General features: G+C 60.3%; 1 protein-coding gene and 1 long non-coding RNA gene across 3 annotated transcripts; one reads left to right on the forward strand and one right to left on the reverse strand.

The window, feature by feature from the left end:
• Positions 1-3,813: 3,813 nt before the first annotated feature.
• LOC130543584 (uncharacterized) lies at positions 3,814-12,752 on the forward strand. Its single transcript, XR_008959046.1, has 2 exons — positions 3,814-5,343; positions 8,659-12,752. It is a non-coding gene; the product is annotated as an uncharacterized LOC130543584 (long non-coding RNA).
• On the reverse strand, positions 10,697-26,526 carry MOB3A (MOB kinase activator 3A). 2 transcript variants are annotated; one of them, XM_026480969.4, is made up of 4 exons: positions 26,417-26,526; positions 16,592-17,138; positions 14,265-14,467; positions 10,697-11,889 (listed from the first exon to the last, which is right to left on the reverse strand). In XM_026480969.4, the coding sequence occupies exons 2-4, from the start codon at positions 17,010-17,012 to the stop codon at positions 11,860-11,862; spliced, it is 654 nt and encodes a 217-aa protein (XP_026336754.1). In that variant the 5' UTR covers positions 17,013-17,138; positions 26,417-26,526; the 3' UTR covers positions 10,697-11,859. The 2 variants fall into 2 exon arrangements, with proteins under 2 accessions (XP_026336754.1, XP_026336755.1); XM_026480970.4 differs by lacking the exon at positions 26,417-26,526 and adding an exon at positions 22,474-22,677.
• Positions 26,527-26,911: the final 385 nt, after the last annotated feature.

The following is a 26,911-nucleotide window of genomic DNA, read 5'->3' on the forward strand; positions in this document are numbered from 1 at the left end:
GACGGAGGACGGGAGAGGCCTGGAAGGCTGGTCTCCCGGCCCGGAGCCTGTGGCCGGAAGCGGCTGCTGCAAGGACCCGGCGCCAGCCTCCAGGAATGCCCTCCCTGGGGCTGGATTTGCTAATGCCGCTAAAAGCTCCAGCAGATCCGCCGCGGGGCCTGCGACCCGGCGCCCCCGAACCCTCCCCGCCCGCGGCGCCCAGCCCGTTCCCACGCCGAGACCCCCGCCGGGCACGCCGTTCCCGGGGCCCCTCCCCCTCCTCGTCCGCACGGCGGGGCCTCGCCCTGGGGTGGCGGGCGGCAGGGGCGCCGGCCGGGAGCAGGGCTGACTCCGGGGTCCCGGCCGCGCGCCCTGGGGACGCGCGGCCGCCGCGCCTGCGCCCTGGCTACCGCGCTGGGCCCCTCTGCCCCGAGGCGGGAGCGGTTGCTGGGCAACGCATTTGCGTCACCGAACCTGGCGTAGTGCCCAGGTTCCCAGGTTGTGGAAGATGAGGCCGTGGAGCTGGGCCAATAGGATTCCAGAGACTGAGCGCGAGGGGCGTGGCTGAGGACCACACTCCAGCCAATGGGATTGTTGTCCTCAAGCCCACGCAAGGAGGGCCGCGCCCCTTTTAAACGGACCGCGCGCTTCTCCGGGCGCTGGAGTCCGGGACCCGGGGCGCCGCCCAGAAGTGGGGGTGCGCGGGCCGGGGCCCCGGGTCTTCCTGAGCCTCAGTGTCCTCAGGTGCGCTGCTTCTCGGAAGGGGACCCCTGCATTTATGCGGCGCCAAGGTGTGCGCCTCGACGCCAGCCCGCGCCCTCAGAAAGCCACGCCGCAGGTGGGGGCAGAACTTGTCCCTGGGCTTGGGTCCCCGCGCCCGTCCCTCTAACTCCGGGCCAGGAGACAGCCTTTACCAGGACCCCGTCTCCACCTGTAGGGTCAGGGAGGTCGGTGGCCTGGGCCTCAGGTCTCCGTGCTCGGGCAACATCCCCTCCGGCTCTCGGTCCGACAGCGGAAAGCACAGGGCTGGTGGTGAAGATCTGGTCTCCTATGGGCTCTGAGGGCCAGTGTCCATGGCCACAACGTCCCTCCACCCTGGACTGGCCCTCCTTTCTCCTCTGAACGGGTCCAGGTCGATGAAAACACAAACCAGGGGCAAGAAGTGACATTGGCTGATCCCGGGTGCAGACAGCAGCAGAAGTGATGCCCCAAACCACTGCCTGCCTCCTGGGTTCCAAGCCTGGAGTGCCCCCGAGGGGGCCTGCAGGGGCTGGAGATATCTGAGGCCCCTGCCGAGGCTGCCCCCAAAGAAGAGGACCGACATCTGGAGGGGTGGCAGGACCTAGAGTTTGGGGGAGGTGGGGGACAATTAGCAGGGCAGGGGCCCCGGGCCAGGTCAGGCTTCGGGATGTGGACCCAGCTTCCCCCGTGGCCTTCCTTCCTGTCCCTCCATCACCCCCCACCCCAGCCTCCTAGGACAGCACTCCCTGGGGTGTCCTGCTGTGATTCTGTTCCCTGGCCATGCAGGATACTAGCTTTAGGGGAAACCCGGTGGGGGCATCTGAAAACTCTCAGTTCAAGTTCTGCAACTTTTCTCTAGTCTACAACTAGTTCAAAATGAAGTAAAATGAAAGAAAGCACACACTGAACCTGGGTGGCTCAGTCGGTTGATCGTCTGCCTTCGGCTCAGGTTTCGATCCTGGGGTTCTGGGATCGAGCCCCGCATCGGGCTCCCTGCTGATCAGAGTCTGCTTCTCCTTCTCCCTTTGCTGCTCCCCATTTGTGCTCTCTCTCACACGTTCGCTCTCTGTGAAATAAGTACATAAAATATTTAAAAAATTATTAAAAGAACAAGCACATCACTATTAAGTAATTTCTTTTTAAAAAATATATTTACATATTTTTAAGATTTCTTTGAGAGAGTGTAGGGAGAGGGGCAATGGCAGAGAGAGAGAGAGAGAGAGAGAGAGAATGTCAAGAAGACCCTACACTGAGCGTGGAGCCCCATGTGGGGTTCGATTCACCACCCTGAGATCACAACTTGAGCCAAAACCAAGAGTCAGATGCCCTTCCAGCTGCACCACCCAGGTACCCCAGTTGTTAATTTCTAGACATCGCTGTCCACCCCCCTTGCTGACCCATAAAAAATGACCTGCAGGGGCGGCGTGGCCCTCCAAGACACGCAGCTGGACGTGTATCTGAGGTGCTCTCCACCTTCCTTCCGGGCTCATGGGCTGGCTGTGGCCAGCAGTGGGGGGCGGGGGCGGGGGCACCTGGCCCATCAAGGCCCTTCCCGTCCCCTGTCCTTGGTCTCCACACTCCCCCAGGGTCCCCAGCCAGTGGGAAGGTCACCCACACGCCCAGGACTCTTCAGGGTTGGCGGAGGGACGCTAGGGTGGCTCTCTGTCCCCCGGGGACCAGCGTGTGGTGCTAACAGTTGTGACAGTGGAGGGAGGGGCCAGGCGCCTGTGGAAGCTGGAAAAGCCCAGAAATGATTCTTCCTGGAGTGTCTGGAAGGAAGCAGCTCCGCCCACGCCTGGAGACCCGAGTGGGTCTTCTCACCCCAGGATGTGTGGTTCTAAGCCACCGAGTTTTGGGGTATGTTATAGCATCCCCAGGAGACCACGACGCCCTCCCCCCAGGCCGATCCCGGGGGTGAGGCTGCATCAGCCTTCTGCTGGCGATCGGACACACGGGCATGACTCCCTGGCGGCCCGCGGGAGTGGACTCACAGACGCGCACAGTCGTGTGCCGGAGGGTGGGGCGGGGTCCACCTGCTTGGGGCCTTTCCTCTGGGCCCCCCACCAGCATGCCTGCTCTTGCCTTGGTGGCTGCCAGCGAGAACTCATGGCTGTTCACAGAGCTGAGCCAGAGAACAGGCAGGAAGGTCTGCTCACATGCGGTGAGGAAAAGGGCGGGATGGCCGGGAAAGGCCAGGGGGGCCAACCGATGTGGGGGGACAGGGACCCTGGGCTCGGGGCCGCCTCCTGTGCTGTGACAGACCAAGGACTTGCTGTGGGCTCCCAGCCATCCTTGTGCCATCCTTCACGGAGGCCAGGATTAGGCCCAGGGCCTGGTGAGAGGGAAAACTGGCAACGTGGTAAGTCAGCGCTGGGGGTCCCGGGGGGGGGGGGCGGGCAGGGTGACGGCCCGGCTCCATCTCCATGTCCCTGTGAAATGCTGGAATGTGCCAGATGTCGCCAGTGTGAGATTCAGGTCAACCCGGCATCTGCCGGGAGCTTGGACAGACCTGGGGCCGGGCAGCAGAGTGGGGGGGGCCGGCCTCCCCTGGGTCTGCTCAGGACAGACAGAGCTGTTGCCCTGCGGGCCTTCCTGGGAGCAGAACGCCCCTCCAGGGACGGGAGGCCCACAGCCGGGAGGGCAAAGTGGAGCAGCTGGTTTCGTTTTTCATCTGCTGTCTTTGGTTTGGAAAGAAGGGCAGACGGCTCCAGAAATATCTAGGAACGCACCCCCCTCCCCGGGGCGGGGGGAACCAGTGGCGGCATCAGAGGTCAGCAGAGTGTAGTGTCAACAGTGGCTTCAAAACAGCAGACCTGCACAAAACTCCGCCCCCCGCTTGGGACAGGAACGGTGGTGACAGCCCCAAACTCGGACAATGGCACATGACGTGCCGCCCTGGGGACGGACCCAAGCCCACAACACTCAGGGAGGGAACCAGACACAGAAGACCCCGTGGTGTGGGAGTCCACGTGTGTGACACGTCCAGAACAGGCTCGTCCACGGACGGGAAGGGGGCTCGCGGGGGCCGGGGGCTCAGGGGGGAGTGACGGCTGATGGGGACAGGCTTGCTTTTAGGGGGGTGAGAATGTTCGGGAACTAGGCTGAGGTGATGGTTGCACAATTTTGCAAATGTGCCAAATACCACAGAACTGTTCGCATCGGGCGCGTGACGTGCAGCACGCCAGCGGTACCGGACGGACGGGGCTCAGCAGCCGCGGGAGCCAGCCCACGGCCCTGTCAGCCTGGACGGGGCGCAGGTGCCAGCCAGGGCCGGCCACGCTTCCTGGCCACGGCAGGTCAGTGGCAGAGAGCTCTGTGCACAAACACAGAGCAGGAAGCCGGGGAGCACATGAGAGTCTGCCATGCCGCAGATTGAGAGCCGAGCCAGGGACCATGCTTTGAAAAATACCGGCAACAGGAAACAAGGCATTCTAGAAAACACCTCGCTCACAGGCGGCGCTGGGAGGGCGTGAAGTCAGCAGCAGCCCCCGCGCTCTGCCGCGGCTGACCTCCGGAGCCAGGAACATCCCCTTACAGCCTTTGCACCTGGCAGCGGTTCTGTCCCAGGGGTCACGGGGCCATGTCTGGGGACATCTGTGGTTGTCACGATGCGGTGCTCCTGGTGTCCAGTGGCTGGGGCCAGAGGGGCTGCTCAGCCGGCACGGTGTCTGAGACGCCCTCAAGAGAATGATCCAGCGTGCTGGGGGGACAGACCCTGGTCTAGAGAGACTCTTGCCAGGCGGGTGCAGGAGGAAACATCTAGAATATTCCAGGAGTACCCTCTCTACGGATGAACAGCTCCAACCACCTTCATGTCCTCAAAGGCCACCTGATCTGTGTTCCTGTCATGTGACGGAGTATGACCCAGCAGTCACACCGCAGGATTCAAGGGCCATCACTTCCCCTTCGTGAGAGGAAGCTTGAGGGCTCTCAGGACCCACCTCCTGGCGGTCGTGCCCTTGGTCGGTCCCCTTCCCTCAGCGTGGGTGGGGCCCGGGACTGGCTTCTGGCCAGCTGGTGGGGTCCGCATGCTCGTCCAGCCCACGCTGGCCCTGGCTGGCTCCGATGACACACGTGGCTCTGCCGGGGTGGCCTCTGCTGGGCAGCCAGCAGGACGCTGAAGCCCCCCGTCTCGCGACTGCAGGGAGCCGAATCCTGCCACCAAGCACGGAAGGCTGGAAGCAGCTTGGGGGAGACGCCGGCCCCGCAGACACCTTGCCAGCAGCCTGAGCGGGGACCCAGCGAGGCAGGGCCTGACTCCAATCCGTGGGAACCGTGAGACAGCAGATGCGCCGCCGCAGGGGGCTTTGTTTTGGTGACTTGTTACGCAGTGGGAGCTGACGGACACAGCTACCTCATTCTCAGCAACAAACGCTAACGGGGCAGCTCTGGGAGCCGCGTGTGTGAGCTCTCGTTCACGCGGTGCCGGCTGAGTGTCAGACTGTGACACACACACACACACACACACACACACACACGCTCCCCAAGGGCTCTTCCCTTCACCTCCAGGCTGTCCCCCGGCTCCGGAGGTGTTCAGGAGAAGGCGCTGTATGCTCCAGTGGCTGAGACTTTAACGTTTTGCTCATCTTTTCTGCTTTTACTGCTATGGTGGAGCCCTGACAGGTATTTTCTGGTTCTTATTTATTTTATTTATTTAAGTTTTAAAGATTTTATTTATTTATCAGAGAGAGAGAGAGAGAGCACACAAGCGGGGAGCAGCAGGCAGAGGGAGAAGCAGGCTCCCCGCTGAGCAGGGAGCCCGATGTAGGGCTCGATCCCAGGACCCCGAGATCAGGACCTGAGCCAAATGCAGATGCTTCACCAACGGAGCCCCCCAGGCGCCCCTGCTTTTATGTTTTAAATTCACCAACAAGGAGTGAGTCTGAGGAACCGGAGGCCCCCACCCTCGACCCCGTTAAAAGCAGAACGCCAGGCCTGTGCTCCCTCCCTACCCACGGTGTGTGAACTCGGCGTGCCGTGGACTTTCCAGGTCCTGTGGGGAATGCATTTGTTCTGCGGGGTTTCCCGATGGTTGTTGCTGAACAGAGTCTTGCGATGATAAGAACCGTCAGGACCGGTCCAGCCACGACGCTGGCTATGGCCGGGCTGAGAGCAGCGCGTCACGAAGCATTCTGGTTAGGGGAGACAGCACGTACAATTTTTGGTATGGTTTTATGGCTTTTTTTGGAATTTGATATTTTTCATACAGTTGAATATATAATCAGTTCAAAAAGGAAATCAATTTTCACAAATGCTTATTTATGGTAGCCTGGCAAAAAAAGAGGCTGTTGGTTGTCAGGTAAGAAGTTGAAAAACTAGCCAGTAAATAAGCTTTAGTAAATTATACATATGTAAAATATTATTTTAATTATATTAAATTAGCATGTTAATTTATAAAGGAATTACATGATATAAATTAATAAATTTTGCTTTTATAGTTTATATATTTATATATCAATATATTAATACTTTCTTAGCCTGCAAGAAAATTAACTTTAAATGCTTATCAAATCCTTTTATCAGGGGGCACCTGGGTGGCACAGCGGTTAAGCGTCTGCCTTCGGCTCAGGGCGTGATCCCGGCGTTATGGGATCGAGCCCCACATCAGGCTCCTCCGCTATGAGCCTGCTTCTTCCTCTCCCACTCCCCCTGCTTGTGTTCCCTCTCTCGCTGGCTGTCTCTATCTCTGTCAAATAAAAAAAAAATCCTTTTATCATGTTTTCCTTAACTTTCTATTTCATTTACTATATTTCAGTACATAAAAGTTTCCTAATATATTTTCCCTATAGATATTTTATCAGAAAACTTGATCATAGTAAGTACACAGTTGACCGTTGAATGACACAGGGTCAACCTGTGTGGGTCCGTTTAGCAGCTGATTTTTTACAGTACAGGACTGTTAGTGTATTTTCTCTTCCTTGTGATTTTCTTAGGAACATTTTCTTTCTTTTTTTTTTGAATCCAGTTTCTCTCCAGAGGTTTCTTTTCTTTTTTTTTCTTTTTTTAGATTTTATTTATTTATTTATTTGACAGAGAGAGCGAGCCAGCGAGAGAGGGAACACAAGCAGGGGAAGTGGGAGAGGAAGAAGCAGGTTCCCGGCAGAGGAGCCCGACGTGGGGCTTGATCCTAGAACCCTGGGATCACGCCCTGAGCTGAAGGCAGATGCTTAACGACTGAGCCACCCAGGTGCCCCTCTTAGTAACATTTTTTTCCCTAGCTTGTTGTGCAAACAGCGTATAGAATTCCTAGAACACACACCATACGAACTAATCCACGGTTAGCGTGATCGCTAAGGCTTCCGGCCAGCGGTGGGCTGTCAGGAGTTAGGTTTTGGGGAAGTCGACAGTTACATGTGGGGATTCAATGTGTGGGGGTTCGCTGCCCCGAACCACCAGTGTGAATCAAGGGTCAGCTGCACTGTCTTACCTATGTTAATTTTGCAATTCCTGCTTTCTCGTGCTTTGCTTTGATAAAACTTTGCCTGACCTGCTTTGAACTGTTCTATGTGCATCTCTCTTTTTTAATCACAGTGTTATTTGGATGGAAATCACACACCGTTAGGTTGGAGTGCGCAGCTCGGGGCTGTACGTTCAGAGCTGTGCAAGCAGCAGCACGGCCCTTGTTTGAAACGAAGGAAGTGTGAAGGCTTTGGTTTGACGCCTCTGTGAGGTTCTCGTGTTTTAACCCGAGAGTCAGCCTGTATCCCCACGTCAGGTGGGGGCCCGCTTTTTCTGTAAAAGCCTGGACTGGCTCTTTTCAGCTCTCTGGGGCTAGGGGTCTCTTTCTAGCTTCTCAGCTCTGCCACTGTGGTGAAAGAGAGCCCCAGATCCCAGGCAGATGAATGAGCAGAGCTGTGTGCCAATAAAGCTTTATTTACAAGCTCCATTTAGCCACCGATCCACGACCTGTGTGTTTAATTTCTGGGACCTAATCTTGTGTTATGCTTTAAAATAGTCATCCTTGGGGTGCCTGGGTGGCTCAGTCGGTTGAGCATCCGGCTCTTGACTTCAGCTCGGGTCATGACCTCAGGGTTGTGGGATCGAGCCCCGAGTCTGGCTCCGCGCTCAGCAGGGAGTCTGCTTGGGATTCTCCCTCTCCCTCTCCCCCTGCGCGTGCTCTCTCTCAAAAATAAATAAAACCTTCAAAAAACCCGTATTTTTGTAGTGCTTTATCTCACACCATACATGGAGATTAAACTCAAATTTATCTAGCATTTAATATTAAAAAAAAAAGGGGGGGGGCGCCTGGGTGGTCAGTCGGTGAAGCATCTGCCTTTGGCTCAGGTCAGGATCTCAGATCCTGGGATCGAGCCCTGTGTCGGGCTCCCTGCTCAGTGGGGAGTCTGCTTCTCCCTCTGCCTCTCCCCTGCTTGTGTTTGCTCTCTCTCTGTGTCAAATAAATGGGTAAAATCTTTAAAAACTATATTAAAAAAAAAAGAAGAAGAAAACTATATAGAGAAGGGGAAGAAAACAGTGGTGAATGTTTACATAAAGGCTTCCCCAGCCCAAGTTTGTAAGCTTGTCACCAAGCGTAGAAAACATCAAGGAAAAGAATGACCTAAAATGTGAAAGCTCCAAAACAGAAAAAAAAAGTATGTTGAAATGATCATAAACAATGTTAAAGATAAACGAGAAACCAGGAGAAATTTGTGTAACATACGACAAATTATGTATAAAAAAGCTTTTATAAACAAGTATATTAGAAGGCGTATAAGCCCAATATGTATTTATAAACCAATAAGAAAAGACCACTTCCCAATGGAAAAATGGACGAAGGATATAAATTGACAATATAAATGGTCACGTGCACTGAGGATGTTTTCCTATCAAACTGGCACATGACACATGGTCTACCACCCAGCGCCGGGAGGGGGATGTGAGGAAATGGGATCCATGAAAGTGCTGACGGAAGAGTAAATTGGTGCCCCTTCCCTGCAGGGTACGCCACAACTCACCACAATGTCCCCCGATGTAACACCCTCTGACACAGACACCAGCCCTGGCAATTTATCTACATCCATCATCAGGGATTTTGTAAAGACTTGACGAGAGGAGAATTTATTGTCACCGATAAGTACTGCCCACGACCAGGAGGGATGTGTCCCATGCTGGCCCCCCGCACGGTGCAGGACTCTGCCGGGAGACGCGTGTGCGCGCTTGTCCGCACCCCCTGGCCGCCCGCAGGGCCCACTGCCCCGCGTCAGGCCAGGCCTGCCCCACGTGCCGCCCCACGCTGCTTCTCCACCGGGGGGCCAAGACGGAACCAGCAGCACGATCCTAGACTTAGCCGTTGGTTTTTATGAACCGGGGAGGATTGGAACCGTCCCCACCTCGACTTTGCTTCTGACCAGGGGTTGCTGAGAAGCAGCAAGGTCTGGGACCGCCGCTGACCAGGGCTCCTGTGACTGAGAAGCTGAGTGGTTCTCACTGTCCTCCGCGGCTCGTGGCTGCCATGCTGGTCAGCGTGGGTCTAGGGATCATGCCGCCCCCGGGGGGAAATTTTCCCTAACGGGGGCTCCTGACCTCAGATGGCTCAGGAAGCCACTGCTGAGTTACAGGAGAGCAGCGCTTTCCCGGACGCCGAGGCTGCCTGCGGGGTCATGTCCACCGGAAGGACAGGAATCCACGCCACTGACATGACAGTCCCTCGTGTGTTGGCTGGGAGGCAGCTCGGCCAGCCGTCTTGTCCCAGCAGCTCTGCCGCTTCCCTCTCCCACCCCTCCCAGTCCGGCCAGATTTCCAGATGCCAACACCTGTCCCCCATCACCTCTCCCGGTTGGACAAGTTCTGGGGTGACCCGCCCTGTGAGGATGAGTGACTCTCTGGGCAGGAGGGCGGAGTCCCTTGGGAGCTGGCCTGACTCCGGGATTCCCAGTAACAGGGGAAGGGGTGCCAGGCGTTCTGTGGGCAAAACATTTCCTTCTAGCAGGGGTGTGAGCCTTCCGCGGCCGCTGCGACAGGTCATTCAGGGCTTACAACCACATGGAAGGACTCTCTGACAGTTCCCGGCTCAGAAGTCCTAAAACCCCAGCGTGGGCGGGGCTGGTCCCCTCCCGGGGCCCCAGGGAGACCCGGCTCCTGCCTCTCCCTGGCCCACGCCCCCCACCACCACCAGTAGCGCGGGGTCTGCCTGTCTCTGGGCCTCCCGCCCTCTGCCTCCCTCTCATGAGGACCTCGTAAGGACGCCGGGGCCCCCCCAGGAGCCCAGGGTCACCCCCACCTCCGGGGCCTTGACAGGGTCCCCTCTGCCCGTGAGGGGACACGTCCCAGGTCCTGGGGGGGGGAGCAGGATGGGGACGTCTTTGGTTGACGTTACAAATCACAACAGCTTCCAAAATCTTAGCGGGTTCTGGAAATTTTTGTGGTGCATTTGCAAAGTCAGCGGGTAAGGCAACAATGGTTTTGTGAGAAGGTCTTTCCAAATCACGTAATTGCAGGGAGGCGGCTCCCTTCACACGGAGACGGTGCGCCCTCTAGGGGCGAGCAGCTGGCCCCGGGCTCCAGCCCCGTCGGCTCCCATTCCACCCAGGACCCCAGCCTGGACCCTGATTTCCCCACAGAAGAAAGGGCTCTTGGGGTGCACGAATCAGGCGTCCGTGGCCAAAGCTGGCTGGCAGCGGCGCAGACGAGGGAACGCCTGTTCGGTGTCGCCCCCTGATCTATTCCACACAAGGGTCAACGTCTTCCGGCCCCTTCGCTGCAAAAAGGCAGAGTTAAAATCGTGTTCCGTGAAGGGTGGGGAAAAACTCTCAGACAAAACAGAAATGGGAGAGGGAGCACACGCCTGCCTCAGCGTCTCAGTCCTGACCTCCCCACCCAGCCGGACCCCACGGTACCCTAACCTCACTCTGTGCATTTGTTTAGCCATCTGGGGGCCCTTTGCCGGACCCTCAGCCCACGGGGACAAGGGCAGTGACATGGCCCAACACCAGGCCCTCAGGCCAGGGTAGCGGAAATGACAAGCAGCAGACGCGGGTACGAAGATGGCACAGTGTATTCTGATGGTCGTGTGGGAACAGCCAGCGGCAGGGAGGGTGGAGAGCAGTCGCTGCCACCTTCCCCGACCTGGCTGGCCTGTGGGAACAGCCCGCAGCCCTGGGGGACACAGTGGTTATGGTGCTTGGCCGAGGTTTCGCGTTTAAAGGGAGCTACATTCAGTCAGAAGGGGCCTCCTCGAGCTGGAGCCCGGGGCTTTCCAGAAGGACCGAGGCCAAGGTCACATTAATTGCACTTGTTCGGCGTTGGGGGACAGTGCTCCTCGCTCCTGCGAGCATCCCAGACACCCAGAGGTACCGGAGTCGGTGCGGTCCAGACTGGAAGGGCTGCCACGGAAAAGGCCACTGAGGACGCTGCGTGTGGGTGGGGTGGAGGCACAGGCAGAATGGGGCTCCTGTGGTCACTTTGGTGTGGCCCAGACGGGGCCCTGGCCACCCCTCCCAATGTCCACGGGAGACAGTGCTGGGATTTGGGTCCCGAAGCCACATGGGGCCACGCAAACACAGGGTTTCCACATAAAGTTGGCAGGCATCTGCAGAAAGGCTACCTCCAGCTAAATATTTGGCAAAATTCAGAAGATTCCAGCCCGGGAGAGGGGATCCGCGGGAGACTCACCCTGGGTTATGCATAGGGGAGAGGGGATACTTTTCCAAAGGGGGAGGCGGGCTCACAGGGAGAAAAATCCAATCTTCCACGATCCGGGAAGGGGCCCGGGAAAGCTGGGGAGCAGGGGCGGGGTCCCCGTCATGCGAGTTGTGAAGCAGGCTCGGGGCCACTGCGCGCCGACGATACGCGGTGGCTGGTCTGGGCGCCCACAGGGCAAATGCTAGCGGTTCACAGAGGGGGTTTTCCTGGGTGCTCAGCACACGGAGTTCACGCGGACACAGGTCCACGCACAGCCACGGAGTTCAAGCTCGACGCCTGCCAAGCAGACGGGCTCAGGGTGGCTGCGTGCAGACCCATGGCGGCGGCCGGCGGGATCAGGGAGGACTCCACCCCCGAGTTCAGTGCAGCCTCCACGGCACCGAGCTCGCTCACCGGCTGGGCTTTCTAAAAAGCCCAGGTCCATGTTCCGGAGATGTGGCCCTCAGGTGCGTGTATCCCCCGGGGCACTGCCTCGGTGACTGCGGGGCCGAGGGGCTCTCAGTGGCACATCCGTGCGGTCATTTCTTTCTGTTAAGAACAAGCAGGATGTCAGATATGGACACAAGAGGGACAGAAACCACACGCAAATGGAAAAGCAGGGGATCCGGTCTCCAGGGGCCCGCGGGACTCATTTAACGCCACAGCTTACGAACGGAACAGGTAGCAGCACGCTGTCGGCCCGGGGCGGCACGCTATTTCTGTGAAGGGCCAGAGAGGCAATGTCCAGGCACCGCCAGGGAGCGCGGCCCCAGCAACGCCTCGACGAACTGCCTGCGTGCCAATAAAACTTTATTCACAAAACCAGGCAGTCGGCCCGGTGCCACAGTGTACCGATTCATGCCTTCTATGCCAGACTGGACACTGCACGGAAACGTCTGGAAAGCAGCCTGGAAATAAAGACGAATACTATGATACACCCTTTAGACCCGGCGATGGCAGCCTCGGGAGTCTGTCCCAACAGATGAATGAAAAATGCAACAAAGCTAGGCAGGAAGGCATCCCGCCACGTTCTTCCAGACAGAGCCCGGAAGCCTCGGGCACAGGGCGGATCACCACCCCCTTCCTTTACGCACGGCCTGGGGACACCACAGGCTTAAGCACTTTATCCTCTGCCCAGCGCCAGAAAGAACTCTAAGCATTGGGCGTCTGGGGGGCTCAGTCAGTGAAGCGTCTGCCTTCATCTCAGGTCCTGATCTCAGGGTCCTGGGATCGAGCCCCACATGGGACTCCCTGCTCGGCGGGGAGCCTGCTTCCTCTGCCTGCTGCTCCCCCGTTCGTGCCCTCTCGCTCTGACAAATAAATAAAATCTTTAGAAAAAGGGAAAGACCTCTAAGCATTGATGTGGGGAAAATGACAAAGGGACCAAGACACAAAGTTAAAAAAAAAGAAAAGCAAGCCAAGCACGAAACTGCAGGTTTCAATTTTCAGTACTCTGTAAACGATACGTGCGGGGGACCGTCACGTAAGAGTAGCCATGGTGAGGCGAACAATCCAGCAGCATTCACATTCACAACGGCACGCACCCTTCATCTACCCAGTTCCAGAATGTTCCATCAGCTCGGAGGAAAACCTCCTCCCCATTAGGCACGCCTGCTGTAACTTCAACTCTGGAGAAGTCCACTGACAGGCAGGGCCCACAAGAGCACAGAGAACTGGGAAAGGCTGTGTGAAGAGGGTTCAGCCACGGCTGAAAGCCGGACAAGAACAGAGTTCAGAGACCTGAATCAATGGAGAAATCCACCAAAAAAGAAAAAAAAAAAGCCCACACGGAGTCCTGGGGCTGCGCAAGGGAAGCCGTGGGGGCCCCGGAGTGACATCTCAGTCCCCCAGCAGCCAACCCGCAAGCCCAGGGCCCGCTGGTCCCTGGAACATTCTAGCATTTCCACGCTTGGGGAGATGGCCCCACCCCCTGGAATGGCCCTGGGGGGCTCTGAGTACCGGCTTCACCTGGGACCTCTTGGGGGGGATGTCCTCCCTGCTTGGGACCAATGGTGGCAGCTGGTAGGTACCTGGAGAGCAGCCACTTGCCGCCCTCGGACCTCCCAGGTCTCACTAAAAGCCACAGCAGTTTGGGAAAGCGGTGGGGGAGAGGCCTCAGGGAGCCACTCTTGCTGCCTGAACTGTCCCGTCTCTAGGCTGGGGTCGACCCAGATCTAGCTGCCAAGTCCACAGCCAGAGGGTGGGTTCGAGGGTGCCGCAGGCTGGGAAGGGGACTGGGGAGTGCCTGCCACACTGGGCTGATGGAATGTTCTGGAACTAGAAGTGATGATGATGGTTGTAGCACCTTGTGAATGTATTAAATGCCACTGAATTACTCAGCTCACAACGGATAATTTTAACTTCTGTGAATTTTGTCTCAATTAGAAATAAATTGTTGCCTGCTCTCCAGCCAGGCAGTGAGGACATGGGCAGGGCAGATGGGGATGCCCGGGATCAGCCGTTGGGCTGTGGCTGTTTATGGCACTAGAGACCCCCCGGTGTCTCCCACAGGGAAAGGGGGGCAGCTGCAGGAGGGAGCGGCTGTTTCCAGGCCCCTCCCGGGATGGCTCTAGGCTGCACGACAGGGGTGACCTCCCTGGGGGGCCCCGAGGGCACGGCAGCCCCAGGATTCAGGGCCTCTGTCTCTCGTGGGGACAGGACGGTCATGTGGGCCGCCGCATCCCCACCATGCCTGCCAGCGGGGGCAGCGAGCAAAAGGAATCAAAAACCACCCCAGTGGGTGGGTTCCACGTGCTGGGAATCCAAGTGGCCCCCTCCGTCTGTGGCCACGCCCAGGGTCGCCGTGTCACAAATTTGGGCCCAACCCGAGGAACGTGCCTTGGCTCACTCTGCCTACTACCGGCCGCGGAGCTGCCCACCAAGGGGGGCGTCTGCCCGGGACTGAGCGCCCCTCCCCTGCTCACCAGCGGCTCCAGCTCTTTGGTGTCGATGAGGCCGAACTCCTTGACGAAGTAGTAGAAGTGCTTGTAACAGGTGTTGACGTGCGCCTCCGAGCCCATCTGCGCGATGCGGTCGAAGTGGTGGATGTAGACGTGCACGAACACGCGGAACAGCCGCGACAGGATCTTCTTCACCACCTGCAGGAAGTTCTTGGGGAACGGCGTGCCTGCACACAGGGCGGGGGCTCAGACAGGCTGGGTGCGCCACCGGCCCGCGGCCCGCAGCCCACTCGGACTCCGGGACGCCCTCCCGCCGTGAGCCAGGGCCGCGGTCACAGGGAGACACGCAGGGACGTGCCGGCCACGCGCTCGCCCTCGGCCGGGTGCCCGGTCAGAGCGGGGCGCGCTCCCTCTCCTTCCCACCAGGGTCCGCAGCCGAGGGTCCGCGAGCCCCCCCTCGGGTTCTGGGCCGTGGGCGTGTGGGTACGTCTACTTAGCTTGTTTTTCTTAATAAAACGGAACAACCCATAAAAATGTGTTTTTGACGTCTGACATCTTTCACTTGGTGTATTTCTCTCCACCTCGCGTGCGTCTTTAAAACGTCATGTACGTTCGGGCGTCGACGCAACTTAATTGGGTGCGTGCGCACGCGGTAAATCCTACTGTGGAGTTTAATACTTTTCTTCTCCATTTCTCTTGATTGTGGTGAAATGTCCCTACGGGGGTCCCCACGCCAGCCGCTCGGGCGCAGTTCGCGTGTTAGGTGCCCCCGCGTGCTCCCTTCTGCCCCCCACACGTTCACGTGTCTTTGTCCCACAGCACAGACGGGACGCGGCCCGCACCAGCAGGTGGGTGCTGGGACCGGAAAGAACACATCGACCCCATCCTTGACATGAGGGGCTCGCGGGCTAACAGCCCGTGGGGAGCCCACAGGGAGATGCCGCGGTGCGCCAGGCGCTTGCTGCCACAGATGGACGGCAGTACGCTCGTTGGGGCGCGCCGAGGCAGGTAACACTGCCCAAGTCGGGCCAACCCCCCCCCCCCCCGCGCCCCGCCCAGCGGAGCCCACGCAACTGCTCTCCCCAGGGGAAGGCCTGACGGGTGCGGAGCCGAGGGCAAGCGGGAAAGAAAAGGCTCTCCGTGAGCTGCGCGTGGCAGCTCCAGCCTGACCCTGTGCCTTCCCGGGTGCCGCCCCGCCCCCTCCCCAGTATCTGGGCCCAAGCGGCCTGTCAGTCCAGGAGAACAATGGCACTTGTATTCAGTTGGCGCTGAGCATCTGTGAATGCTGAGCAGGGCCCAGTGCCTGGGCCGCTAACCCCGTGGAAGCTTTGTTCAGCATCACTGAGATCTCTGAGTTTCCCTGTCACTCGACTCGGCAGAGATGAACCCCAACGGTCGTCCACAAACCCACATCTGTGGGTACCCGAGGAGCGGCTGCTGTCCTTGCAGAGCCGGTGCCCTTGAGGGGGTGGGAATCCCCTATGCACTTGGGTCCTCAATAGTGGATAAAGGGCTATAAGGTCAGAAAGAGGGTCCAGCCCCGGCAAGCAGGGAAGGGAAGATGGAATGCCTGGCTCAGCTCTGAGCCTCCACGGCCCCCTCCGCGCCTGTCTCCTGGGCTGGCAGTCACCAAAGGCAATCCTGGGTGAAGGGGGAGCCTGGCTGGGACGGGCTCAGAAGCAGACTCTCTCAGGACTTCGCTGCACGCGCTCGCAACGATACGCTCACCCAGGGTGTGCCTGGCCCACCGCCTGCTTTTATAAATAAAGTTTAACTGGGGCACAGAACCACCTGTTTGTTTATAAACTGCTTCCGGTGGCTCTCGGTCTACGACGCAGATCTGAGTGGTCGAGACACAGACTGTCTGGCCTGCGAAGCCGGAGAGATCGACCATCTGGTCCCCATGAGAAGCGTGCCCGCTGCTGGTCTCACATTAAGAGCACAGGCAGGTGGCTTGAGGCCTAAGCGGGTGCACAGGTGAGAGCAGAACCAACACGGGAGCCGGCATAAAACGTGGAGCCGTCCTCTCTTGGCCCAGCCACACATCTGACCCTGAGGCGCGCCCGGCCACGGTTCTCAGAAGCACCGCGGACAGGAAGCAGAGGGACACGGTTGTCTGTGGGAAGCACGTCATTCTGGCTGCCTGGCTGGGGTCCTGAAACAGGGCTGGCAGGTATGGCCCAGGCCCGGCTGGCCCCCCACGTGAGCGTGCGGGAGAGGCCTGGGGTGCTAAGGGCCTGAAGAACGAGGCCTACGTGTGAATGTGAATTCCACCTCGATGGAAGAGCGAGGGGAGCCTGGCCTGCCCTTCCTGGTGCCCACTCGGCCCCGGCCCGGCCCCCCCGACTCACCGACGTGTGTGGGGAAGAGCTCCTCGTTGTTGATCTGCACCTCGATCCAGTCCATGAGCAGGTCCATGTAACGGGGGGCCGACAGCGCCGTGGGCTTGCGGAACTGGTGCTCGTCCTGCCAGCGGTACTCGTACTTGGGGCCGCCCGACATGACCGGGCAGGACTGCTCCGTGCAGCCGTCGCCGATGGTGCCGTAGATGAGGTTGATGCGGTTGAAGAAGTCCACCACGTGCACGGCCACCCAGTCGCTGAGCTCCTCGCCAGGGGGCAGCTGCACGGCCAGCTTCAGGTCCAGCCCCGCGTTTAGCGACGCCTGTGCCTTCTTGTGCAGCTCGAACCGCTGGGTGCCCGGCTCGAACTTGCGCTTGGGGCGGAAGGTCTTGTCCTTGTTGAACACCTGCTTCAGGAAGGGGTTGGACATCTCGGCCCCCCGCCTGGTCTGCGCGCCCCCTGGCGACGCCTCTGCAGGCGGCTCGGGCAGGACGTTCCCGTCAGGCAGCCGCGGCGGCGACGGCAGTTTCGCTGGGCCCCAGGCCTTCCCCGAGACCTGCGATACAGAAAGGGGATTAACTGTTGGCTGTTTCTGGAAGCCCCGCTCTGGGAGCACCAGGGGCTGGACCGGGAGACTCCCGGGACTCGCGGTTGTCAGTTTCACCAAAAGGCACCAGTTTCTCCGTGAACAAAATGGTCCATGGTGCGTCCCAACTGCCTCAGAGCAGAAGACGCAGCGACAGCTCCTGACCAGGCGGAGTGGTGGCACCTCCCCCGTGCCCGGAGGCTTCCTTGTACAGCGGGAGCGAGAGTGGAAATTCGCACAGAGGCTAAGGGGGACCGCGGCGCGTTAGTGGCGGCCCCCGTGAAGAGACGCCCACATCCCTGGGACCTGCAAACCGGACCTCATTTGGAGGGAGGTTCTTTGCAGAGCTGATCATGGATCTTGGGCTGCGCTCCTCCTGGATCATCCAGGTGAGCCTGGTGCGGGAGAAGGCGGCACGAGGGTGGAGGCAGCCTGGGGGCGGGGGGCGGCGCCAAGGACGGCCAGCACTGGCAGAGCCAGACGAGAGCCCAGAGTGCTGTCCCCATGGCCTCTGCGGGAGCCAGCCCTGCCCACACCCTGGCTGGGGCGCTGGCCTCCAGAGCTGGGAAAGGATAATTTCTGTGTTTTTGCATTGCACCCAAATCTTCTCATTGCATGGGGGCCCATCCTAATCCAGGGCCCTGATCTCGCCCCCTGAGGATGTGTGCAAAGACCCCATTCCCGATGGGCGGACGTGACACTCCCCACCACAGTGCCGTCTCAGAGGCCTGGATGAGTCTGTCTGGGTCCCGCCTGTCCAACACGGGACCATGACGGACGCCCGCTGGTTCCTCCGGGACGAGGCCCTGCCGCGACAGCCCACCTCCCCTTGTCCCTCCACCAGCTTTCTTTCTGCGCTCAGCGTCCTCCTCTGTTACGTGGATGGCACGGGCCCCACGTCCGAGAGTGTGCGAGGATGCGATCAGGCGTGTGAAGGCGGCGGCCGGCTCATACTGGGGACGTGGTCACCATGCTGTGTCCGGGGCCACCCCACACTCTCCGGGCAGCGTGGGCCAGGCTGGGACGGGGGGGGGGTGGCTGGGACAGGGGAGGCCGGGCGCCTGAGGGGCCAGCGGGGTGGGGCCCTTGGGAGTTCACCGGGCAGAAGGCGCAGAAGGGGAAGTGCGTGGAGAACAGGGAAGCAGGAGGACTCGCTGCTGGCCCCACCCCACACTGAACACCCCGTGCCCAAGTAACCAGCCACGTTACAGTAAACGCCCGCCCGCTTTCTCTCTGCTTAAATTGTGGGGGTTCACTTCTCTGACTCGGGGCTGGCTGGCTGTCAAGCAGCCTGCCCCTCCGGACCCACATGTTGCTGCAGCCAAATACCACAGACCTAGGGCTCTTGAGAGACCAATTCCAGAAAGTTCTGGAGGCTCCACATCTGGAACGGGACTCGTGGGGCTCCTGCCTCTCCTGGCTTCTAGGGCCCCCCTGCACCCTCTGACCTCTGCTTCCCTCATCACACCTGCTTCCATGGGGATGCCCCTCACCCCCAGGACCCAGGGCGGCCCCCACAGAGAGCGCCTGGCCCGATGTCGACACTGCCCAGGACGGCGGAGACAAAGGAAAGAGCTTTTGAGCACAGGTGCTGCCGCGGGTCCCAGTCCAGGCGACCGCAGGCCCAGACTCCCGTGGGGCCGAGCAGGCCTACGCAGTGTCCCTGGGACGAAGATGACAGGCTGCCAGCGGGAGCGCCCCGGCTGCCAGCAAACGTGCAGTCAGCTTCGTCACGACTCCTGCAGGTGTGGCCCCCGACAAGACACCCCGAGAGCCGGCGTCCCTCCCGCGGGGGCCACGTGGGAAGCAGCGGCAGTGTGCCGTGCTCCCTCACCTACTCAGTTGGGACTCTGCGGCCAAAGGCCAGGCTGCCTCCCTGAGCCGGTGATGGCATACCAGATGCCACGTGTAAGGTGCCAGCGGCCTAAACCAGCGTTGGGGCGGGGGTGACTCTGCCCCCGCAGCTGGAGTTGTGCAGACTCGCGGAGCGCTCGGAGTGGAGGGACCGCGGCACTTGCACAGAGCCTCGAGAGCTGGTCCTCCTGGGGTCACCGAGCGGTGTGGGGGCTGAACGGGAGGCGGCAACAGAGATGGAGCGACCCCACCTCCCCCCTTCCCGCCCACGGCTGCCCAACCTGGCCTCAGTGTGTCCCTGAGGCCCCCCCACTCCCAGGGCTCAGACGGCACCCCATTAATGTGTCCTGGTATGGGGAAAGGATGTGGTAGGGAGAATAAAGGCCCAGAGACGTTCCCGTCCTGGTCCCTGAGACCTGCAGACATGTCCCCTCACATGGCAGAAGGGACCTTGTCAAGGCCCCAAGGTGGGGGCGACCCTGGGCTCCCGGGGGGCCCAGCGTCCTCACGAGGTCCTCATGAGAGGGAGGCAGAGGGCGGGAGTCCCAGAGACGGGCAGACCTGGCAATGCCGGCGGTGAGGATGGAGGGGGGCTGTGGGGCAGGAAGAGGCAGGAGCTGGGCCTCCCTGGGGCCCCGGGGGAACTAGCCGTGCCTGAGCCATTTTGAACATGTGACCTCCGGAACCGTGAGGTGACAGATCAGTGCTGCTTTAGGCCACGACATCTGTGGTCACTTGTTACAGCAGCCCCAGGACAGTCCGAGAAGCCAAGAGCCACAGGCAACGCACGGCACCCTAACGAGCGCTGGCTAGACGAGCGAGCTGCTAACGACGTCAGCCGGGCCCTGGTTCCAAGGGGCCCGGGGCCTCTCCTTCTCTGCACTGACCGGGGAAGCCTGAACATCTTCCCGGCCCAGCTGAGCAGTGAGGGTGTGAGCAGGGCCGCTCGGGGCAGCACACGCTGCCGAGCACCGAGCGTGAGCCTCAGGGACGGAAGAGCTGGCCAGATACAACGCGGCCAGCGGGACGGGGGGAAGCCCGTGAGAAGGGGAGGGAACCGCCGCTCCCCACGAGAACTGCTGTCACCACGAAGGACAATCACCGGTGCCCGTGAAGACACGCAGAAATCGGAACCCTCGTGCGTGGCTGGTGGGAGCCTGAGACGGGGCAGCCGCTGGGGAAAACGGCCCAGCAGTTAGACGGGGCCACCTCCCAGGTCAACCCCCAAGACAAGTGGCAACACATGTCCACACAGAAACATACACACACGTCCGCAGCAACACGAGTCCTGATACCACCGAAGGGTGGAAACGACCCAAACGTCCATCAAGAGCTGACACATGAACACGATGTGTCCACCGCACACGGGCATGTCCCTCGGCCGCGAGCAGTAGCGAGGTGCCCACTCGCGCTGCCCCGGGGACGGACCCGAGCCCCCAACGCTCAGGGAGGGAACCAGACACAGACAGCCCCATGGCGTGTGAATCCACGTGTGTGACACGTCCAGAACAGGCTCCTCCACGGACGGGAAGGGGGCTCGTGGGGGCCGGGGGCTGGGGAGGGGACTGCAGACAGGGACGGCGTTCCCGTGGGGTGATGGGATGCCGTGGAAGCAGACTGCAGACCCATGAGCGCACTGAGAACGCGGAACTGCACGCTGTCAGTGAGGGGGTGCACGGACCGTGGACCCTCTCTAATAAAGCTGCGACTTCAGACGGTGCGGGAAAGAGGCACAAGAAGAGCCTCAGTCCGGCACCTGCAGGAACCGAAGTCACCACCCTCGGTCACACTGAAGCCGGCACCAGCTGCAAGCCGGGTTTGCTCCAGAGGAGCTCACAGGGCGGGGGGCGCAGGCGACCACTCGTCAGAAGGAATGACATCCCTGTGTGGGCTGGCCGGCTCTGAAGCAAGAGGGACACGGGCCGTGAACACAGCACAAGTGCTTTCACTTCCTTCCCCACAGCTGGCTCTGGCTGCCATCACTTCCTGTGGCCGTGTGGGCTCCCGGCCGGCCACGTCCCGGTCGCCCTCCCAGGACGTGGCAGCTGCACCAAACAGAAGGGAAAACGGACCCAGGCTGGGTCTGCCCCTGGGCCCTGCTAGCATCGGGGTGTCCCGGGCGCTGTGGGGGGCTGAGCAGCACCCCCAGTTGGGAGGACCACAGGCGTCCCCAGACACTGCCCAGTTCCCCTGGGGGCAGGGTCCCCTTGGCCGAGACCCTGCGTTAGAAGACACTGATGCAGTGCTACGCGGTTAATGACTAGTTAAGTCACTGGGAGAGGGAGCAGCCGGAGCTCGAACCCTGGGCTGCGTGGCTGAAGCCCCATCCTTTCTGCCAGGCCACGCCCCTCCACGGCAAACCAGCTGTCCACGACGCAGGCGTCCCTCGGTCTCACCCCACAGCCAGTGCCAGGTACCGCATCCCTGCACCCCTGCACCCCTGCACAGAACCGGTGTGGGTGCTTTCCAGGTCCCAGGCCCGGGCAGCCGACCCTCCTGGTCTCGGTGGGTGGGCACAGCCCCGGGCACCCAGGGCCCGGATGGTGGGAAGGTGGCGCCTCAGAGCACAGGGCACAGCCACGCTCACCCCCCGCACCAGGGCCCCTCCGCGCTGTGGGCGGGTGCGCTGGACAGGCCGGTGGGACCCCCGGGGCCCCACCTGTGACCGGTGAGGCCCAAGCGGCCTGCCTACCCGCCCCGGTGGTGAATCTGAGGACGTGGCCCCGTCAGGCCGCGCCAGGTGCAGGTCAAGGGGCAGCAACCCCCTGCGCCCCTGGTGCCTGACGGCCATGCTGCAATGCTTCCTCATTCATGGTCTTACTTCACCTGCAAACACCCTTCCGCTTGAGACAACGAGGTGGGGGTGCATCTCTTGTCCGGCCAGATGGGGGCACCGCGGCTCCCGCAGGGCATCGCCTGGTTTCCGGGCTCCTCATGTACCCCGCAGCGAAGCTGCACCTGGACAGCCATCCCAGGACAGGGGAAAATGCTCCCCGCCAGTGCCCCATTGTTGCCTTTGATCTGGGGGCCTCTCGGGGGTGACTCTGGGAGCTTAGCCGTCACCACGTCACCTGGGGACCCGGGACCCGCACAGACAGAAGGGGGCCGTGTGAGATGGGCACGACAGGGTCTGCCCGCCTGCCTCCTTGCCAGGGACGAGACGCGCACCAGGGCAGTTCTGGAAGATGGGGCAGGGCCCGGGGGCGGGGGGACTCTAAGCGCTCCTGCCTGCTCTGTCTCTTCTCAGAATGTGTGAGGATTTTTTTAAGCGGAAGCAATGATTTTCTAAAAAACTTCCCTGATGAGCAGAATTCCCCTCAGAAGCAAAGGGCTTTCTATGGGAAACACACGCGCCCCATGGCCGCGGGGTGGCCGGCCACCTCAACGTGCCTTTGTCCTGAGAAGCACTGGAGGAGGTGACCCCCCATCGCCACCCCCCAGCCCCGGTTACCGGCTCTTCCCAGACACGTCCGAGGACGGCGCCAGGGAAGGTGGGACAGGCTTCTTGGGCTCAGTGCTAAGGGCTCTGCTGGCGGCCCAGGCTCTTCCCTCAGACGAGATGTGGGTGGTGCTTAGAAACTTCTAGACTGATGAAGGTAAGATGACAAAATTCCCCAGCCCCAACACACACTCTCCTCCCCCTTTCTTCTTCTGAAAACCAAACAAAACACAGTTCCTCCAAGCAGCCGCCTTGCATGACCCTCCCGGGGAGGTACGGCGCGGCCCCTGCCACTTCCTTCCGGTGCCTCCGCATCCTGCCTGGGCTGTGGCCGCGCCCCCGCGATGGGGACACTGCCCTGGAGCCGGGGGGTCTAGACGGACAGGCCCCAATCGCAGAGGTCAGCCCGCGTGTCCTACGGGGTGCACACGGAGGTGGCTCCAGCCTCCCCTACCACGGGCAGCGGCGTTCTGTTGGCATTTGGCCCTCATGTCTTTGCTTCTGGGGTAAAGTTCCCCAATTTGTTCTGTAGGAAGGCAGGAAGTGGTTTGCTGAGACCACACCAGGCCAGGTGCTATCAAGGGGTTCTGCATACTCTAGCCCTCCTATAATCCTTTTACTTTACAATCGATTGTAACGTAATTCATGTATTGTAAATAACTTTTAAAGTATACAATTCAATGATTTTTAAAAAAATCACAGAGTAGTGCAACCATCACCACAATTCTAGAACATTCTCACCACTTCAAAAGAAACCCTATACCCATCAGCTCACTCCCCATCCCTCTGTTATGGGTTGAATCGTGTCCCCCAAAACACACCAGTGGCACCTGTGAATGGGGCTTCTTTGGAAATAGGGTCTTTGCAGTTATAAAGATGAGGTCACACTGGATAGGGTGGCCCCAAGTCCAATGACAAGCATCTTTATAAGAACGGGGAAATCCAGACACACACACGGAGAAGTGGGCCATGCGACCACGGCAGCAGAGAGTGGGTGACAGGTCTACAAGCCGAGGGCGCCTAGGATTGCCTGGGACCCAGAAGCCGGGAGAGCGTACAGCAAATAGGAGGGAGGCCTGGATGCGAGCCCAGGTGTCCTGTGCCTCCCGCCGGTGCGGCACCAGCACGGATGGGGTGCTGGGGGCACACGGGCCGAGCGGACTCTGTGGCTCCCCCCGCGCCTCCTCCTCCACGGGGGCAAATACAGAAATACTGTTTGACAAAACCGTGCCACCTGGGAGACAGAAAGCAGAGCGTGAAAGCCAGCGAGCCGGCAGGGAGGCCAGGGTCGGCTTGGGACCGCGCCTCTTCGAGGGCTGGGCCGGCTGGTCTGGAGGCCCGCAGGTCAGGAAGGGCAGGGCACGAGACGCAGAGCCCCTCACCCCCTGGTCTGAAGCAAACAGCGCACCCATAGCAGCCCAGACCCGCCCACTCTCTCCAGGGTGCTGTGCCCAGCGCCCAGCTCCGCCGGGGGTCTCCCCCGGGCCGCTCTGCCCCCGGAGCTGCTGGGCCACGTCTGGGGACCCTTGGGGTGCTCCTGGCATGGCACGCACGGGGCCAGGAACGCTGCTCAGCCCCCACAGCGCCCGGGCGCCCCCGCACACAGTGACCCCATCACAGATGTCTTATTTTGGACTCAGGAGACGCAGAAGCACCTGGCTCCTTCCAGAACGTGGTTGCTGAAGTTGGATTTGCCTTTTCTGCTTAAGCAATCTGAGCCTCGAAATTCTAAGAAATCAGGAGCAGGGCTCTGAAACTTCCCCGAGTAAAAGCCCAAGCTCTGAGCCAGCTGCTCGGGGAATTTTTGCTAAAGCTCCATTTTATGAAGCGCTGGAGAAGGGAGAACAGCTCCCGGAAACATGATTAATGGCTGACTTGTCACCAAGCTGCCTTGGCTTGGGAGCCTTTGTACGTACGAAACAAACGGACTGAAAATTGTTTAGGAAAAAAAGTTCAGGAACTGAATTAGCATTTCTGAGAACTCCCTGAGGAAGTAAAATAACTACTTTTGCTTCTGCTGAAAGAGAGAGAGCGCGCGGAGGGAGGTGTACCTAGAATTCAGCTCGCCAGTTCCTCGGGGCGCCTGGTACACAAACACTGCGCCCCTCAGCTTTCTGAGGGATCTGAAGATGATAAAGACATGCTCGCCCTGTAGGGAAGTTCGAATAAGACCACCGAGCCAGGCAGACACGGAGGACGCTCAGCGGCACGTCCCTAAGTGAGGGCGGCCGGCCTGAGAAGGCCACACACCCCGTGGTTCCAAGTCTAGGACGTTCTGGAAAAGGCAGAACGGCGGAGGTGGTAAAAGGGTCTGCGGTGGCCGGGGTGGGGGAGGCTGATGGGGCTGAGCACGGAGGGTCGGTAGGGCCGGGAACGACTCGGTGCCACGCTGTGATGGTGGGTCAGGGTCCGTGACGTTCGTCCAAACCCACAGGGCGTGCGGCACCGACTGAGCCCCGGTGTCACCTGCGGCCTATTGCTAATAATTTTGCAGTGTCGGTGTGTCAGCTGTCGCAAAGATCGGACTCTGGAGGGGATGTTGCTAATGGGGGAGGCTGTGCATTTACGGGGAGAGGGTGTCTGGGGGAACTCCATCTTCCACTCTGTTTTGCTGTGAAACTAAAATTGCTCTTACAAATAAGCTCAATTTAAAAAAATTATAACCAATACTAATTCAATTACAATACACCAAGGATTTGGGTAAAACCTTGAGTAGCTTACCCTATTTAACAACTAACTAAAGCCACAGAAAACAATGAATCCTGTGAAAGCAGGAGCTGGGCATACATTTGTGGAAAGAATGTCACAGAAACACTAGGAATATAATATGCGCCATGGGCAAAATTTAAAATTTTCCAGTAGCTTTGCTAAAAAGTGAAAAAGTGCAAAGAAACACGTAAAGTAACTATTAATACTATATCATATTTTACCCAGAAACACCAAAATAGCATTTCAACACCTAAGCGGACATAGAAAATACTCCGGACATTCTGCCTTTTTTTTTTTTTTTTTTTTTGTAAACGCGCTCTGTGTCTGGGACTTGGTGTGTGTGCGGCGCCTGCAGCGCACCCCAGTTTGGACGAGGCCGTTTTAAGGGCTCTAGCCACACAGTGGCACCTGCTGGCTCAGCTCTGCAGGGGTGAGCGAGAGGAGAAGCCGCGTTCAGGAGCTGGGGGGAAGCAGGGTGTTGCAGGAGGTGGGTACCTGCAGGGGGAGCGGAGAGGCCCGCAGGACATGCACTTGGTTCAGGGAGCTCTGAGAGCAGACCCGACAGGTGGGCACAAACACTCGGGGGCACCGTCCGTCCTCAGCATGTCAACTGGGGACTTCGGGGGAGGCTGCAGCCCGCGGCCCTTCTGCTGGCCAGGGGTGCGAACTTTGCCATCACTCCAGGATGAGCCTGTAAATGGGCTAACAAGAGCCCCCAGACTTTATGTGCGGTGGAGGCAGGAAGAAGGAAGCATCTGGCTGGGGCCATGCGTGGTAGAGTCAAGTACAAAACCAGAAAGCAAGTGTGCATCAGACCTCTCCGCATCCGCCCCTCCCGAGAAATGCGGCCTCCCCGCCGCCCGCGTTCGCCCCTCCTGAGGGACCTGGCCTCCCCGCCGCCTGCGTTCGCCCCTCCCGAGAAATCCGGCTTCCCCGCCGCCTGCGTTCGCCCCTCCCGAGAAATCCGGCTTCCCCGCCACCCGCGTTCGCCCCTCCCGAAAGATTGGCGCTCCCCGCCGCCTGCGTTCGCCCCTCCTGAAAGATTGGCGCTCCCCGCCGCCCGCGTTCGCTCCTCCGGAAGGATCCGGCCTCCCCGCCGCCCGCGTTCGCCCCTCCCGAGGGACCTGGCCTCCCCGCCGCCCGCGTTCGCCCCTCCTGAAAGATTGGCGCTCCCTGCCGCCCGCTTTCGCCCCTCCCGAGAACTCCGGCCTCCCCGCCGCCCGCGTTCGCCCCTCGGATGACCCACCTGCGGGCTCACGCCCAACCGGCCGGGCGGCGCTCGCGGCTGTCCGGCGTCCGGCGTCCTCCGCCCCGTCCCCTCCGCCGCCGTGGAGCCACAGCGCGCACCACCCGCCTCGCCGCCCCGCCACCCCGCCCAGACAGATGTACTTCCGCTACCGGCCTGGGCCTCCCCGGAAGCGGAGCCGAAGGGGGGGCGAGGACTAGAACCAGGGGGGCGCTCCCCGCCGCCTCGCTGTCTGTTGCCTGGCAACCGGAAACGGGCCGGGACGCCATTGGTTGGTGCCGGTGGCTCCAGGCCTACGGGCGGAGCTTGCGCAGTGCCGGGAAAGCGGGGCGGGTCCTCCGGCCTGGGCCAGCCCGGAGGGAGGAGCTTGCGCCTGCCTTGGGCGCAGGCGTGGGGCGCGGCCTGGGGGCGGGGCCGAAGCCTCCCCTGGGAGGGGCGGCTCGTGGGCGGGCCCGGAGGCGGGGCCGGCGGTTGTCCGTTGCGGGGCGGGGCCTG

The sequence above is a fragment of the Ursus arctos genome, unplaced genomic scaffold (assembly GCF_023065955.2).
Source record: "Ursus arctos isolate Adak ecotype North America unplaced genomic scaffold, UrsArc2.0 scaffold_14, whole genome shotgun sequence".
In the NCBI taxonomy this organism is placed as follows: Eukaryota; Metazoa; Chordata; class Mammalia; order Carnivora; family Ursidae; genus Ursus; species Ursus arctos.

Coding starts and splice junctions, on each gene's coding strand:
- MOB3A (XM_026480969.4), bottom strand. CDS start 17,012: ATGTCCAACCCCTTCCTGAAGCAGGTGTTCAACAAGGACAAGACCTTC. Junction 14,468..16,591: donor GCTCTTCCCCACACACGTCG/GTGAGTCGGGGG, acceptor CCCTGTGTGCAG/GCACGCCGTTCCCCAAGAAC. Junction 11,890..14,264: donor CCAAAGAGCTGGAGCCGCTG/GTGAGCAGGGGA, acceptor TGTTCTTAACAG/AAAGAAATGACCGCACGGAT.